The sequence below is a fragment of the Notolabrus celidotus genome, chromosome 15, assembly GCF_009762535.1.
Source record: "Notolabrus celidotus isolate fNotCel1 chromosome 15, fNotCel1.pri, whole genome shotgun sequence".
Lineage (NCBI taxonomy): Eukaryota > Metazoa > Chordata > Actinopteri > Labriformes > Labridae > Notolabrus > Notolabrus celidotus.
In genome coordinates, this window is record NC_048286.1 from 21,781,304 (window position 1) to 21,799,581 (window position 18,278).

Consider the following 18,278-nt stretch of genomic DNA (forward strand, 5'->3'; position numbering starts at 1 on the left):
TCTAAAGCTTCCCCTTTCCTCCAAAAATGACGCATGAATAAAAACCAGTAACAATGCTAAAAAAGCAGCTAACTGTATCTCTTTAATGCTTTAAATGCTACTTTACTGAGAGGTACTTTATATAAAAACAATTCTCCACATGGAATTCTGTAACTTTCTTAGATTTAGTTTTTCATACTGTTTCGAAATAGTGACTTTCAGAACACCAAACTTTAAAAACAGTAATAACAGCAATCTTATCAATTCCATAAAGAGTTGGTAGCAGGGTAGGGTAATGCTTTTCTTGCACTGCTATTGGATCAGTACACAGTGTCACAGCATTCAGCAGTGTAGGTGTCAGAATAAGCAATCCCCCTCAGTGTTCATGTCTCTATGGACAAATCAGAATAATCATGCTAAGTCAATTGTAGTGCAATTACCGCTGCTGTTGCAGCCGCTCCAGGATTTTGCAGGGTTTTTTTGTGATTGTTGCGGCCTAAAAAGCCTGATTTTGCTGCAGCTTTTTGAAAAAATTAAGGCGAAAGTTGCTGTTTTTTTTTTTTCTTTTTTCCCCCAATAACATCTCAGGGGCAAGTAAATACACTAAATTACAGTTGTTTTTAGAAAACGTTCTGGATTTGGCCACTGTGACTCTATTTTGATTCTCTTGATTCACAGAAAAATGCCATGAAAGGGCTGTATTGCACATTTACGACGGTCCTTGAATGTACCTGCAGTGACAGGCGCACTGGAGAGACAGTCAGTTTACGGCACTCTGAAATGCATCTGCATCTTTGATTACTAGGAGCTGATCAAAACTTACTGAAGGTGTCTGATGTTTCACCAAACTAGAATAAATCAAGCTGTAGACGCGGAGCTTTTTACCATAATGGCGGCCACAACGTCAAACCTCAAATAGTAAACAGACGTCCCCTGGTTGTGTCTTTGTCACTAACGCACACCTGGGGTAAAAATCATCAATGAAGATGAGACAGATGCATGGAGGAGGGAGAGCTGGTTCATAAAGCACACCTGCTGCAGGTAGGTGACCAAGCTAACACTGAGCCCCTCAGATAATAACTCTAGTATCTATAAATAACAACGTTGTCATGGTCACTTGTCCTGCCTGCTGTCCTCTCTTTTCACCCGTTCTCTGTGCATGTTTTGCTGTTGAAAAGTGCCGATCAAGTGAGGACTTATGTTTATGTTACAAGGAAGTGAAATTGATGACGAAACCGATGACGTACAGGGGCTGAGATTAAAGTAATTGGTCAAATTTTCGTATAAAATTGCAGGGCCGCGAAAAAATCGTGCTGATTGGTTGTTTGCGTTGATAGTTGCGATCGCGAAATCGCAACTTCCTGGAGGCATGATAAGTGTCTTGGTGATCTTGATACCAGTTACATACCAGTTGCATTAGTAAATGAATAGAAAACATGTGCTTGATGAATATCTATCCAAAAAGCAGATTTCCTGATTCAACTACACTTGATGATTAAATTAAATGAAGTTGTTGATTGATGAAGCTTATTAGCAAGAAGATATAACTTATGTGACACAACTTGAAAACTCAGACATTATGCAATCATGCTATTGTTGTGTATTATGTAAAATCTAAAACGTGTCAAGACTGCCTGATTAAGGTGCAGTCAAACAGCAGCTGTCTAATGTTCTTAATCCTGCTTTACATGCTCCTGTCACAGTCAACAGGCAGCAGAAGACACAATTTGCCACTGCAGGAATAGCGGCTATGTTAGACGGCAGAACACACAAACTTGCCGGATTCATTTAAATAAAACCTGACTGCAGGCCCTGGTTCTGAATGTTCTTTTTAACACTGCGGACAGCTAAGGTGCAAAAATCCAGATCCATACACAAAACTTAAATGGAATCCGGCTGCTGTCTCACTCGCCTTTTTCCTGTTTACATATGAAGAGATTAAGGGTTAAGCACCCAGCTGATGTCAAGTTATTCTCCAGCCTGTCATGGCACTCAGACTCATGACCCTTGAGTCACAAGTAGCCTCTTTAAAAGCGGCAACTTAAACTATTCATAGTTGTGTCTGACTTCAGCGGTCAAGACTCTACTTGGTGTCAGCTTGATACACTTCAACTCAAACGCTTCTCAGCAACCTCCTCTTAAGCATTTAAGTCACACAGCTTCATCTGAACACAGTTCAATTAACAGGCAACACTGGCAGTCACAGTTCATCTGATGAATTCTAATCTCACAACTTCAAAGGATGCAATTAACACTTAATTGCATTACAGTCTCTTATTGAATTCTCCACATTCCTATATTGTGTTGTTCAATGCATGGGCAGTCCTGGGTGGGTAGATAGCCCTTAAAGTTTGCGCTGGTGTGTTTGCACATGTGTATATATTCTTCTCTGTTGGTTCGTCACCCTGAGGTTGAGTGGATGGTGCAACAATCTCCCAAATGCAATTAGGAAAGTGGTGGGCTATCTGAAGGAGCCCAGCAGGACTCTGATAAATTGCTCCTGCATGTCTCTCTCTGACTTGGTGCCCACAGAGGCTGCCTCGGTCAAATACACACACACACAGTGAATTTCAGATTAAAACAGACTAAAGAGAAATTGATTGAGAATTTTATTTCTCCACAGTAGATATAGATGTTACACTTACTATTTATTTTCTGTTCTCTATCTCAGCTTTGAGCGAACATGAATGATTGGAAATGTACCTATAGGCTGCTTGTGGTTTATTTTTGTGCCTTTGAGTGGGTGTCTGTTTGTAAGAGGAGCTTTTAGTCCATACTGTATGTATTTGTTTGTACTAAACAAATGTGGGTGACTATGTGGGTGAACAGGCAGATTTTTATGTAATGGGTACTTTTGAATATAACTCAATAGTGACCTCTAACTAACACGTCTACAATTTCTTATCAATACATTCTGATACAAGCAACATCTCCTTTTTTCTTAAGATGATGTGATGTGAAGTCCATCTTTGAGCATAGATTTAAAAGCCAGTTAAAAAATGTAATGGAGTGACACCATTAAAACAACTTGACTTATAGTTTGCTAATATCCTTAATGTCCTGAACAAAAAAGAAACCTGAGATAGGAGAGATAAATATCACAGCCAACTGAAAAAGAGATAAAGTAGAATGTTGTGGTAACTCATTTGTTGTTTTTAATACCCTACAACCAACACAGCTAGAGGGAGAAGATTTATTTTTCATGTTCAGCCAGTATAATAGATTTCAATATTGTAAATAAGAGCAGATTCATTACAAAGCAGATGTACTGTTTATTACACCCACATTTCAAAACACAATTGAGGCAGATGAACTCACTATAACTGAATCTTAGTGGGGTGTTTTCATACAAATTAAAAGGGAAGCTGTGTAAATGAAATTAATGTGTTCCCTCTAATTACAACACAACTGTATTCCTTCTTTTTATGTCCAGGTTCATATGTTTGTAAGAACTCTGGTTCGTTGGTTAAAGTGTCAAGACAGTCTTTAAACGTGTAAGTATGTGGATTCTTCCTTTTTTCAAGGACAATACAGTTTCTTTAAAATGATTTATTTTCTTTTTTTATCTGACAGTCTTGCATTTGCAAAGGTTTTATGAAGCATCTAAGTAATTGAGTGTAAATTTGCTGTACAATTAAGGGTCCTTTGAAAACAGAAGATACTAAATGCTTATTTGACACTCCTGTGATGTTGATAGCTTTTCAATGTAGTACTCTCCTTGAATATTTCAGAAGCTTTAAATCAATACATACAATATAAAATAAAGCACGTTAAGGTATTAGTTGAAACAGACAAGCGCCTGGTCTGACTCTCTGCATCTGCATATCAACAGCGCGCAAGTCGCAGTTTGATGACGTCACTGCACAACATCCGGTCGTGCAGTGTCAGATTTTTTTATTTTTTTAATCTGATGGTCTTGAATTTGTAAAGGTTTTATGAAGCATCTGAGTAATTGAGTGGAAATTTGCCATACATTTAAGGGTCCTAAGAAAACAGACGATACTAAATGCTTAGTTGACATTCCTGTGATGTTGATAGCTTTTCAGTGTAGTACTCTCCTGGACCGGCTCGTAGTGATTCAAGTGGGTCCATGGGAAATTGAATGGCTCCCCAATCAAATTTTTCTTTCTTGAGATACTGTATGTTCAAAATGTACCTGAAATGAAAAGAGTCAAATTATATTTTTATATAACAATTGCATATGTGTTATCATTTCTTTCATGGAATATTTGAAATATTGCCTTCCAATGCTTACTGGGGAACCCACTGGTCAATGCACAATTGTTTAAGTCATCATTATATATATAGATATAAACTCCTCAAAAAAAGCCTTGAAACATTTCAGTCACTTATTTCTCCCCTTTAATAATGCCAATTGGTGGGGTTTTATATATCGTTGGAAAGCCTGATTAGTCACCTTTACAACAAGGTATAACTTATAAGGATTTTGCATTCGGGGAATGAGCAACACAGCTAACGTGTGGGTGGCGCCTCCCAAAAATGGGCCAAAATACTCTGCAATATTCTCCTGTTGGTATTCAGTTTTGATTTGAACTTCAAGTGCTGCCAGGTGTGTGCCAGTCACAGGTGTATGACTGGTACCTGATATCTCCAGAATGTTGGACTTAACTTCATCCTCCGGGATGACAACGCTCTTCCCCACAGAGTGCGGTTTCTCAGAGACTACCTCCAGAATTTGGAAAATGGAGAGGATGGAATGGCCTGCCATGAGTCCAGACCTCAGCCCAATTGAACACTTGTGAGGGCGTGCTAGAGTGACCAACATAACCACGCTGGTTGACCTTCAACAACTCCTGGTTGAGGAATGGGATGCCATCCCAAAGCAAAATGTGACCAGGCTGGTGACCAGCATGAGGAGAAGGTGCCAAGCTGTTGTGGCTGCGTATTGATCTTCCACTTGCCGCTGAGGTCCCTGATGATGTAAAGTGAATAGTGTAAAATGGCCAACTTGTGTTATTTTTTCCTTATTGCTGTGGGAGAGTGCAACAAAACAATCAACCAAGCAACTGAAAACAAGAGTGAATACCAACAGGAGAATATTGCAGGGGATTTTGGCACATTTTTTTGGGGGGGGGAATAATTGACCAAAATCATTTTTCCAAACTTTTTCTGAGGATTGTAGATATTGGAAGACAAATAATTGACAACTTGGTGCGAAAATTACAGTTGCCCCTTTAAAAAGTCACAATGAATAATTTGCATCCCTGCTCCCTTAAAGAGGCAGAAACTTTCAGATGTTTCTATTTTAAGGTTACATAGCGTAGACAGGGTTGGAGTTCTGTGTACGTTTTTTTATTATTCACTTTTTTAAAGGAACATGTAAACCCGAATGTGTGCTTCCAAATTTTGTTTGATTTTCAATTCTTCCCTGCTTTACAATTAGCATTTCTTATTTAACACTCACATTTAATAAATCAAGAAACAGTAATTAATAAATAGTAACGCAACTTTGCCTCATGCAGGGTGTTCTGTAACATAACTGACTGTGTCACTGCTAAGTAATATGGAGTTAGGGTTCATGATCAATTCATTTCTGTGAGATCATGTTCAGACAGAATAAGACTTAAGTCAAAGTTGTTTGAGGTTTTCATGACCAGAAACATGTACAGTCAGGAACAAGGCTAAAAGTTTTGCAGTCTAAACTTCATCCTGACAGAGAAGTTAGTGGGACAGCTTGAGCAAATAAAACTCCAGAGCAAGAGAAGAGACGTAACACATGCCCTTGTTTGCTCAGTCATATACAGCCATGTGCTCCAGCTGCCACGGGGATATCTGAAGTTAGGAAATCACGCATGGTGAAAAACAGCTTTTATCTACAACAAAATGCACAAAAGAATCCCCCAGAAGAACACAACCCTCAACAAAGATCCTGTGATATATTAAACACTACTTTTTGATGTGCTTTAGAGAAAACATAATCTCATTTAATAGAAGTTTGGATTTTTTTCTACACACTGCCTGCTTCCCTGAAGGATGGCTTTGTGTGGATAGAGCTGTAGCTTTTTTCATTATGCAAGGGGAAAAAAATTTGAGGAAAGCAAAAGCAGAGTCAATAAAGTTTAATTAAAATTTGAGCCGCTTTAATGAAGCCCTCTATCCTCAAAAAAGTCTGAGTTTGATGCAAAGTGTTCTCAATGTTAATAAAATACAGAATGTGTTTGTTTTCTGTTAAGAATTATGTGTTCCCAGAGCTTTTTATTGTTTACGTGTGTTTTTTGTGTGTGTATGTGAGTGTCATTAGGGTGTATCTGTTGGTCAGTAGAGGGATGAAGTGTAATCCAGTCTTTAATTAAAGAGGAGAACATGGGTGACTGTGAGCTCAGCACTGAAGCCAGGAAGTGAAGGAATCAGGGCTTATAGTCTGTCTACTTAGAGACTCACTTTAATCAAGGTTTTACACCACACATACACACACCCACAGTCAAATCTTCACACTCAAGCTTACATGTATAATGCTCTACGTGGAGACAGACAAACAGGCACAGACACAGCAGATGGAGACACAAGTACTTGATTAAGAAGAGCGGGAATTAACTTGACTGAATTTTCTGTTCTAGGTTCAGCTTTTACTGGGATACACAGTTCGCTTGAGGCATGAAGTACTTTGGAAGTCACTCCTTAAAATTTGCTGAATAGTCATTGGCTATATACTGTATAAAAATGGAAGAAAAATGGCATCTCTCTGTCCTTCCACCAAAGGTGACGTCCAAACCACCACATCCACCCCCTTTCCCAGATCAGCGCTGATCTATTGTGCTGGTTACGCAATTATGGATCACAGTTTGCGATCAGATCCCTCCTCCGATCAGGCTCCTCGCTCCTCGCTCCTCGCTTCTCGCTCCTCCAGCAGCGTTTAGAGCTTTGGGACGCAAGTTAAAATGGCGCATCAGTAACTACTTCTGGTTCGGCCGAGGAGCCAGGAGACTGCAGTTTAGAGCTTTGAGATGCACCCAAGGACTGTTGCTTCTATACGTGTGGCGCTTAGACCGCTAGGCCACCAGGGCCCCACCAAAACAGACATTTAACAAATAAAACAACAGAGATCCTGTATACAGGTACTGACCACAGCGCGACAAGGTTTGTGTTTGTTTGAGTGTACGCACGGGATAGTCATTTGGTGCATTACTCTTTTGTGAGGGTTTGTTACGTTTTCTCTTGCAATTTCTTCTCTACATTGCTAAGCTAGACACACAGTACCACATGACTTGTATTTGTCAACAGAGTTATCAATCTTAATTTTTTAAACCTTTTCAAAGCATCACATAACTATTTAAAATTAAACTTTTCAGAAAAATAAACAGATATGAATCAGTACAAAAAAAAAAATACATCATTGCAAAAAAAAGTTGAAAAAATTGCCAGTAGGTGGCACTCCAGATGTTTTGTTTCATTTTTTTGGGACCATTGTTCTTGTCCATGTCTTAGTGCAGTCTGTAGTAGCACTACAATCAAAGGTGAAAGAAGGTGACATATTGCATCGTTATCTGGAGGAGCATTAACCTCAAGATATAAATTCAAAGCTATAGTCCTAACTGGTTTCCTCTTATGGTATCCATAGGTTGTACCACTGGACAGCATGACACATTTGTTTAATTGTATGCTGATGATACAAAATTGCACCTCTCTAACCCAAAGGACTTAATCAGCATGTATTCTTCACGTTGCTTTCTTGTTGTAATCAGGGGGGATTTCACAAAATCTGCACCTGAAGCTGAAAAAAAGCTAGTTTAAATCAGAGGTCATGATCCCAGTTTGTCTTTTGATACTGTACAACTGTACTTTTGTCTTGTATTTAATGAGTATGTCGGTGCAGTTGTCTGTTCTTTTTTCATTGTCTTAACAAGGTCACCCTTGCCATTTGAGACAGCTTTAGAGCTTTTGAAGAAAGAAATGGTTCTAAATAAGAACTTTAATGGTGTGTCGATGTGTGCATGCTGGTGTACTGCGGTGATTAAATCGAATAGACCCATTGTCAATGCTTTTAATAACATCTGTGGTTTTTAAAGTTGATCTCTCTCAGAGAAAGCTAGAATAGCTGCCTGCATGGCTGATGTTATAAATGAGTGAGCAAACAGTGCCAGAAGACAAAACCCAAACACCACAAATCTCTGAATAAAGGTTGTCAGATTAAATCATGCTCACTCGCACGGAGGTGGTTTGGCTTCAAAAAGACAGATGTTGCTGAAAATATGCCAATCTGCACAGTATTTGAAAGTGGTTGTTGTTATGACAGCTCCTCAGCTACCTTGTTTCACCATCTACCAATTTACCACTGCACAGAATATAGAGAATATGAAAAGCTTCAGGAGTCAGCGGTCGACCACGACCAACCAGCTATAGTACGCAGCAAAACAATATCAATACTAGGGCTGTGTGTCAATATTTCACACCCCTAGTATTAATTCATTTTCAATGAGCTTGAAATGAAAATCAATCTAACCAAATTGAGAAAAAGGATCAAAATCTGATTGAGAACCAGCTTCAATAAAAGCACTTGCACAGATTTAAATATTAGGCATTTAAAAAACCCAGAAAGTGGAGCATCACCCCAGCCAAGTGAAACAAATTAAAGTCTACCAAGCAAAGAAGTGCAACATGCCATGTGTCACTTCTTTTTTAAGGATTGAAACCTTATTGGAAACACTTTGACAGTGCCATTTTATAGCCCTTGAAAAAAGCTATGACTTTCATAATGAAGTTCATTAAAATGGAGTCAAAGTGATTGCCTAAATCAAAAATCAGAGAAATTAACTTTTGAAAAATTAAATGCTCTGTCAAGTCCTGTTACATATGGTGGGAATACATAGATTTATAGGGCCCCCTGTGACAGCATGTTACTTTGTGAGGAATCATTTTCTCATTAATTTTATCCATCTTGTCTGTCTCTATTATATTGGCAATTTAACGCCCCCTGAAATACCCGCTCCCTGACAGCTTGATATTTTCTATAGATGCAGTGTACTCTGTTAAGGCTTTCTATGGAGTGCCATCTATTTTAGATGAATGCTATTATTGAAACATTTTGCTGACTCCTCCACTTCACTCTCAATGTGCCATGGCCAACTCCCCACAGCCAAAATCTATGATATTTACTTTGAAAAGCAACCCCCATTCCCTCATGACATATAGGCCAAAAGATTAGACTTCATTTCATCCGCGTGCCACAGCAGGGTGAAATTACAGTGTTTCCTCTGGTGGGGCTCGGGAGAAGAAAACTAAGTGTCCAGAAAGGAAGCATGTGTGTGTGTGTGTGTGTGTGTGTGTGTGTGTGTGTGTGTGTGTGTGTGTGTGTGTGTGTGTGTGTGTGTGTGTGTGTGTGTGTGTGTGTGTGTGTGTGTGTGTGTGTGTGTGTGTGTGTGTGTGTGTGTGAGAAGTACACGTTTGCTGACACAGAAGAAATGCATCTGAAATTTCTGTCATTACCATTTACATATACATTGGCACATCAAATTCCTTCTCACCCCCCTCCTCTTTCACTCTCTCTCTCTCTCTCCTTCATCATGTTGCTCTCTCTATCTTTCCTTCCCTCTATGATTATGTTGCATTTTCCTATAAAAATGTAATCCAGAAAAATGAATTTGCCACAACAGATGGAGTGGAAAATGGATCAGCATTCAACCCCAAACTGTTAAGTGGAGGTACTATTTCCTGCTCCAAACCACTAAGTCAGTGTTTATGCATAGGGGATGCAGCAGTATATTATAGTCACTGTTAGTTTCTGGACCAGGTCCTCTTTCTCTGTGGTCCTATCTAAGAGCATATTTGCTCAGTCTATGTGTATGAATGTGTTTGAGCTGGCAGATCAAGGCTGTGCTTATCAGCCACCTTCCATGCCACCATACTGCTATGTTTATTATTATTATTTTTCTATACCTGCAAACCAAGTCCTGCTGTTGCTGTAGGCAACATCTCAAAGAGGCAAATACGAGGGCCAAGCTTCTTTAAAAATTGGTTGGGGATCAAACCCTGAAGCTCGCTTTGTTCAGCAGCATCGTTATTTCACCAAGGAGGGGATTTGAAAAGTTGAATCGGGTTAAAAGGAAGTCAGGGAGAAAAAATAAGTGGAAAGACTTTGTGCATGATGATGGGATACGAAGACAAGGCGAGCAGGAGTGGAACGAAGCCAGTGTGAGAGGGAAATTTGTATTTGTCAGCAAGGTTTGCGCATGGAAGGCAAAATCCTAAAGCAAGGTAGCTCTTTGTTTCCTCTGTGTCCCGCTGTATTCTCTGAGATATCAGCCAGCACAGGGTCGCAGCACTGCAGCTTTTTGTTCCCTCTGCAAAGAGATTTCCCAAATCCCTGAAATGAACACTTGTGCAGAGGATGAACTCTGTGGATGATACAAGACTCACAAACGCATCAACACAACAATAACACACGTAAGGCAAACACAATACACACTGCACTTACAATGGAACCCTTTTGTTAAGATGGCACAGTTTTCTTAATCTGAAATTTGTAGTAAATAGTAAAAGTAAACACGATATCAAATGTAAGCCTCATTTAGCGATAAATAATCATAACTATTTGAAACCCCCAGTTTTTATCTGTAGGTACATCTAATATTTTTTGGATTGACAGCTGCCTGGTCAAGCCTACAACAATGACACATCATGGTATTCAGTGTAATACAGCCCATGTCAATTTTTGCCATATTTGGATAGATAGATGGATAGATAAATAGATGAACTGACATTTTAAAGTCATGGTTAAGTCAAAACATTGGCCTGCCTATTTGTTACATTTCAAAATTAAACTGAACATTTTCACTGAAGGTAATGGCATGTCTTAACAGCCTGTGATGTGCAGATGTAGAATGAACCTCGTGACACTGGCCAGCTTGAATAGTAATTAGATTTATTACAATCAAACAGCATCAGCATCAGTAACAAGCTTTGCGACTGCTTGGGGGACAACCGAGCCAGATGAAGTCGCCTCTCTTCTGTCTCTTTCTGGCTTTAATACTATACAGGTGCACTCAAATTAGAATGAGGGTGTCCTCCAAACATGCACATATATGGACTCTTCAATACGAGTTTAACGTTAGCTGCTATTTGACTCCATTTATGAAAACCTTGTTCTGAGTATGACAGAGATGTCAGCTGTCACTGTCTCATATTTTTGCCTAGGTCAAAGGTGATCTTTTTTAGGCCCTCCCTAGAGACTTCTGGAGCCATGTTACTGTAACTCATTCTTGTGGGCCACAGAAATTATTTTAAACAACACAGACTAGCAACATATACTTAATCTTATGTGGTTGAATATCAGATAAAGCAAGTGTTATAGCACATCTTGCTCTACTTCTCTCTTTCAGAGATGGTCGGGGGCCCAGCAGCTCCTCATGCTGCTCTCACATCTGTGCCCACCAACTGTCATTATTCCCCAACTCTCAAGACCAATCTAAGCCAAAAAGAAACATTTTTGCCACACTACCAATGGGCAGAGGTGAAATATTCTGGACTCCTTTGCATTAATTGATTTGATATGACATTTATGATCAGGTTGTCCCTGATGTTGTTGAGAATTAATCGCCTGTGTAATGGAGTTTAGAAGACTGCAAGTTACGGACTTCAGAGCAGTGAAGGGGGCTGATTATTTATAATAATTTCTCCTAATTTAAATAAATAATAAGACCAAACACTATTTATTATATACATTAAGTTACATAAGTAAAGAGAGAGAGTAGATCAAACATAATTGGCCGCATATAAAATGTAAATGTTTGAAGTGTTTGCTGTGTGTTTTTGTTGATTGTTACTGTTCTGGTTTTTGTTTTTAACTCTGTACAGCACTTTGAATTGCTCTTTGTATGAATGGTGCTTTATAAATAAACATGCCTTGCCTTGCCTTGCCTAGATCTGATCAGAATCAAGAATGTAGTGTAATAAAACTGAATTAAGTTTGGCAGCAGTGCACTCATAAAGCGTAAAAATGTGTACATGCAACCATCAAACCAATACACGTACATTCAAATGTAAAAGTAACAACAATGAAAACCATATTTAAAGTAATATTAGATACTATGGTCTAATCCCATTAAGTGCCATTATACTGATAGTTATCACACATGCCAGAGACATTCATCAGCCACGTTGGTTTAAACTCGACTGATATGGAAAGCTAATGCTCCATGTAAACAGCTGAATATGTGCAGTGATTTTCCCCTGATTATATGGTAATTTTGTGACAAAAACTGAAGCAGAATCATGCCCAATTCTAACTTTATATCAGGACAGTATAAGGAAATGGGATAACCTTTTAAATTTGTATCATTGTGTGACTACACCCTATACGCCACAAGCTATACTAAGGATTTTGGTATTCAGGTGCTTCAAAGCTCCTGTGAGTTGATTTCAGCTGATTATGAAACAGACTGAGAGTAATACAAATGCCTTGATATGACCTTATAAAAGCTCAACGAGATAATCAGTGGAGAGATTGACCTTATATGGATTGTAATTTTTAATGCTTGTTACCTCAGCCATCAGGCTGGTGTCAGATGAAGCAAGTTACATCACACAAACGAGGATTCACAAGATTTTTCCGAAGATTCAAAGAGATTTTTTGTTACAGACACTTCCAATGCTGACAGGATAAAGTCAAGATGAGGAGTGCCCATTTTTAAACTAATGTCACCTACCCTAAATTAAAGTTTCCCACTGTAGGTTCAACTACACCACACAAGCTGTGTGCCATGGATTGAAATGAGACTGGCTTTTGAAGTGGTAGCAGTGTTGTAAAAAAAATGTCAGCAGTGTGTATTGTTAGTTTCTACTTCATTACCCATAATTTGATTCATCTGCAAGTATCTGAACTGCTGCTGGGTTTAGAAAATGACAGGGGCAGAAAAGGAGGGAGCCATCGGAGCAAAATAAAAACATTTCAACAGCAGTGTCATAAAAAAAAGACTGGAAGAAAAAAGTTCAGTTATTGGAAATGTCTTCCCATGCTCATGATTTTAGAGGTTGTTTGTGCAGAGTGTCTGCCTTAAATGAAGTGCACTTTCAGACTGTTGATTTCTTCCAAATTCAGCACTAAGCATCCTCAATGTGTTCCCTGATGAGCTGCATGCTGAGCAACATTTTCACCCTCTGATGGGAACAGACGTGTTGAAGCACTCTGTCTCTGGGCTCTCTCTTTTTTGTCCTTTTTCCTCTATTTAACTAGTCTGGGCTAAAGATTAGGGACATTCAAGAAGTCTGCCTGATACACCCAGTCGTAGTTCCTAAGTACTGGCTCTACTTTTCATTTGATGTTTATCTCTTCTCCTCTCTCTGACTGTCTTAACACTGTTTTTGTATTTAGCTCATGTTTGCCTCTCATGAAATTTGTGTATGCAGTAGATATAAAGTGAGGACTTGTGAAGAAAAGTTTAATTTATATTCCTCATTCCCACAACAGACTTATACATTTTTAATTATTTACATTGCCAGTTACTTTTAAGTCAACCATCATGTTTCTAAAATTCCTTTCTGTTTTGTTTTTTAGGGGAGATTTGTGCCTTTAAGGTGTATGGCACAGATGCTCCATTTGAGGCGGTGGTGTTGAATCGTACATCAGGAGAAGGAGTGGTGAGAGCCAGCAGCCCAGTGGACTGTGAGAGCCAGAAAGAGTACACCTTCATCATCCAGGCTTACGACTGTGGGGCCGGAGCCAACGGGGCAGACTGGAAGAAATCACACAAGTAAGCCAACTATTGTTTATGTCATGTGTAGTAGGTACATTGATTCAGCTGCCAATAAGACAGTATAAGACTGTTTTTGACTGTATATGTGTATTTTTAGCCAGACATCTTTATTTTGTTTCAACATAGACCAAAGAATAACAAATATTAAGTGGTTTACCCTCATGTCACATTATTTAACATCATGCTCTGATTTGATGGAAGTGAAAGATGAAACCCAAAGATATAAATCTGTCTCTAATGTATAGTTTTTCCCAAGCGGCAACCTCCGGTCTAAAAATACGAGTCCAATGCGGAAGTGTTAAAAGCTGCAGTTCATCGAGGATCCGCTTGAGGCTGGCTCCGGAAGTACCGGAAACCACATACACATGAATGGGAAAAAGCCGATCTTTACAGCAGAAATAAACATGTTTACAGCCTGGTACAAAAGACGAGTGTAGTCTGAATGGCTCATGTCTCGATGTGCTCTCACTGTGAGGGGGGTGACTTTTTTTCTAACGTAGCAATTTTGAAGATATTGAGATTACAAGTCTTCCAATGAGAGGCACAGCTGCCTGCGGGAACACTGCAGTTGTTGGCTAGGAGGCTCAAACTCCGCCTCTTTACGTCACACTGGCTCGACAGAAGCAATATGGCTGCCGTTGACAATTGGTCTCAAAACAGCTCTTCAGAAACAGATGGGTGACGTCACAGATACTACGTCCATATTTTATACAGTCTATGGTTTTTCCATATTTAATTTGGTCTCAAAGATTTTTAGTTTAACAAATGTTTGTTACTACTGATCTTGAAATGAGGTAACCTCGGGTCTGAAAATATGATGCCAATGTGGAAGTGTTAAAAGCTGCCGTTCATCGAGTACCCGCTTGAGGCTGGCTGCAGAAACACCGGAAACTACACAGGCACCAATTCAAGAAAGAGGATCTTTACAGCAGAAATAAACATGTTTACAGCCTGGTCCAAAAAACGATTCAGTTCTGTGTAGTTAATTTCTCTATCAGCACACACTGTAAGGGGTGTGAATTTTTTTTATAACTCTGTATTTTTGAAGGTATGAAGGTTTTGAGTTTTGCCCAAATAAGTACATGGCTGACTTGATTGACAGGTGGGCACCCTGTAGCGGTTAGCGAGGAGGCTCAAGGCCCGCCTCTTTACCTCACACTAGCTCGGACAAAGTTTGGTTGTGTTCAGCTTTTCCAATATGGCACCTGCTTGGGATCCGCTTCAAAACAGCGCTCAGGAACAGATGGTTGACGTCACGGATACTACGTCCATTTTTTATACAGTCTATGGTTAAGACTAATAAGGGATATTGTTCAGGGAGTGGGTTGCTATAACTACTTGCTTATGATACATCATCGCTACTTATTACATAGCCTTGTACTTCATAAACCAGTCATTTTACAATAATTATTATTTTTAAGATGATTTTATTCAGTCAAAAATAAAATTATATATCTATTTTGAAGATATTATGTACTACAGCCTGATTCTAAAAGTAGTTTGGGCATGTATATAATTTATTAAGTCATACATTTTTTATAATAAGGGTTTTGACTGAGTTGTCTTAAAGGTGGGCGCAATGTTTCTACTTGCAAGTCGACTTAAAGCCCACCTGATCACCTCCTCTTTTTCTGTTTCTAGGTTGATCAAAAGCTTGGTTAAGTCAGTATTTCCATTATGGTGATCACCATCAATTGGCTTCAAAACCTCTCTTAAGAAACTAATGAGGGACATCACTGAAACTACATCCATGTTTTATACAGTCCATGGTTATGATTATGATTTAGCCCACTGGACCACTGGTATATACGCTGGCTTTTGCTGTTATACCAAAACACTTTTTGGAAATTCCAAGTAGACTTTCCTCTTAAAAATCAAGAGTGTGCGGCGCTGGTGTCTTAGCGGTCTAAGCGTCCCATGTATGGAGGCTATAGTCCTCGTCGGAGAGGTCACCGGTTCGACTCCCGGCCAGTCTACCATTTACTGCATGTCTTCCCCCCTCTCTGCTCCCCAAATTTCCTGCCTCTCTTCAGCTGTCCTATACAATAAAGGCGAAAAAAGCCCAAAAATATATCTTAAAAAAAACAAGAGTGTTACATGGAAACACATTTTCCATCACCAAGCAGTAGTTTGGCCAAGAGAGATGGTATATGTGTTTATATAGCAAATACTGTGTAACTTTTCTATCCGTTAAGCAGAGCATTGTTTTTTCTCTCTCTCCTGGCTGCTGGGCCTCCTCACACATCCATGGAGTAACCAGTTTAACCAAGACCAAACAAACAAAGAAAAGATGGATGATGAGCGTAACAACAGTTCGACATCACATAGTAGTTATTCAATCTTTCGTGGTGTAAAATAGTATTTACAGAAACTCTTGGGACATGAAATCAGCGAGAAAACTTTCCACATGTAGAGCAAAGTTTGGTTCCAAAGAGTTTTACAGTTATATTTTTTCCAACAAACCACTTGGGATCTTGACTGGAGACACTTAGACTGGCAAGAAACTCAACTTTCAAAATCTGAACTTTCGATGTATCAGTTGGCTTAACGAATTGTATGAATATTTAACTGCATAATTTGATTTAAATAACTGGCTTCGAAATCTTCTTAACAGTAAAATTTTAAGTTTGTGTTTAGATGATTTAAGGGGAGTGGTTTTGCAATTATGTTGTTTTATTAATTTGGACACAAAATCTTACTGTCACTAACATTTTCACTTCACATCTTTTTAAACTGTCTGTTCCTTTCTCTTTGTGACAGTTTCTTCATGATGCCTACAAAATCACTTTTGAAGATGGTGATTGTCAGAGCATGTGTTGAAGCTGTCACATACTGCTTATTACCATCTATCTTGCCTTACTTGTTTAGCTGTCACAGTAAGATCTAAAGTGGGTGGACAACAATATAATAACTGAAAACTAACGTAAAAACATAAATGCACCTCAAAACTTGGAAAAAAAAGTCAAGAGGCAGCTGCACAAATTACTCTGATTAAACTTTTTGCTGAAGAGCAACAGCCATAAGTCCACCTTAAAAATGTCAACTATGTATTCAATCAACATCACTAAAACATGACATCGGTTTGACTGTTAATTAAACCTAAAACATTGAAATAACAAAACAGCAGCCTATTCTGCTGAGCTGACATTATGTGCTTAAGGTATTCTCTACCAACTCTACAAAAAAGCAAAATGATGCTTGCTCACTTTGTTATTCACAATTTTCAAGCAAAATATTAATGACTATTTCCTCTCTGATGACTATACTTGACTATAAAGAGGGAAAAAAATGTGTCTAACATTTGTTTCAAGACACCCCAAGGAAGAAGAGAGTGAGAAGTGTGCTTTGAATTTGGATTTCTGGATGTTGTATTAGCTTCTATGTTTGCTCTTTCATGATTTAGGATCGTCTGTACTGAGTCATTTAACTGTTCTTCTGCAGTGTGTCCAAACACCAAGTTAAAACAGGGTCGATAAAGACATGGTCGAAGTACAGTAGGTTTCATCATTAACTTCCCTCTTCTTAAATACGGCAACTCACAACATTGCCTCTTGGCTACCTCTGAATTATTGGCTGCAATTAACTCCACAGCAAGCACTGCCTGTCTAAATGCTGCAGACCCCTGAGATGTGCTCTAGCAGGAAGTTAAATCATGGTAATAAAAATTGACCAATAATAGCTAGAAATCTAAAAGTGTTTCAGGAACTACAACATTTCTTCAAGGGCGACACAGCCCCTCTGTAGCACTCAAATTTCTTGGTGTCTTTTTATAAAGAAAATGACGAATGAATGACAAATTATTTTCTTAACCCTCCTGTTATGTTTGTTTCTCTGGAACAGCAATAATGGTTCTGGGTCATCTTGACCCAGGGCATTAATGATCCAAAAGTGTCCAAACCCTAAAAAATCCCAATAAATTTTTTTAAAATCTCATTATTAACTCCATTACTAACCATTTAAATCAATATTTAGTGCAATGGTGTTCTTTAAGTCTCACAGATTATGGTTCAATGAGGATAACTCACTCGTTTTTTATGAAAATTAATGTTAAAACTTTTTTTAATGGACATTGAAAAGCCTTAAATATAAATACAATATTTTTACATGACATCGATTTTTGTTTATTTTATTTTATTTTACATTTTGATTATTTTTTTTATGTTGTGCAAATGTAGGACATATTGCAAATGTGTGAAATGAGCCATTTTCATTGTATATGTTGTGTACGGTAATTAAGCCAAGAAGAAGAAGTTTCATAACGAAATAATACTTTTAACAATTTGTTTTAGATTTTTGAACTTGGGTCAATTTGACCTGCAACATAACAAGAGGGTTAAAGAGGCATTTTGAGGGCCAGTGATTGTGGCTGTCATGTGGAAATGCTGACTCAACCAAGCTTTTGGTCAACCTAATCACAGGCAGAGAAGTGGAGCCAAGGCAGGCTTCGCCTCCTGGCAAACAGCTATGTTGAGACCGCTTGTCAGTCAAATCAGCCAGGCCTGTAGTTGTGCAAATGTACGCACAACTCTCAGCCTTTGTGAAGAGTGTACAAGAAAAGAACCAACCTCAAGTTGACACTCCTGAAAATGC

General features: G+C 38.7%; 1 protein-coding gene across 2 annotated transcripts in view; it reads left to right on the plus strand.

Moving 5' to 3' along the window:
- The window catches only part of clstn2 (calsyntenin 2), a 209,173-nt gene that overhangs the window by 129,259 nt on the left and 61,636 nt on the right, over positions 1 to 18,278 (plus strand). For both annotated transcript variants that reach the window (XM_034703752.1, XM_034703753.1), the window contains one exon: positions 13,490 to 13,685. In XM_034703752.1, coding sequence (XP_034559643.1) covers positions 13,490 to 13,685 — 196 coding nt within the window. The remainder of the gene's footprint in view (positions 1 to 13,489; positions 13,686 to 18,278) is intronic.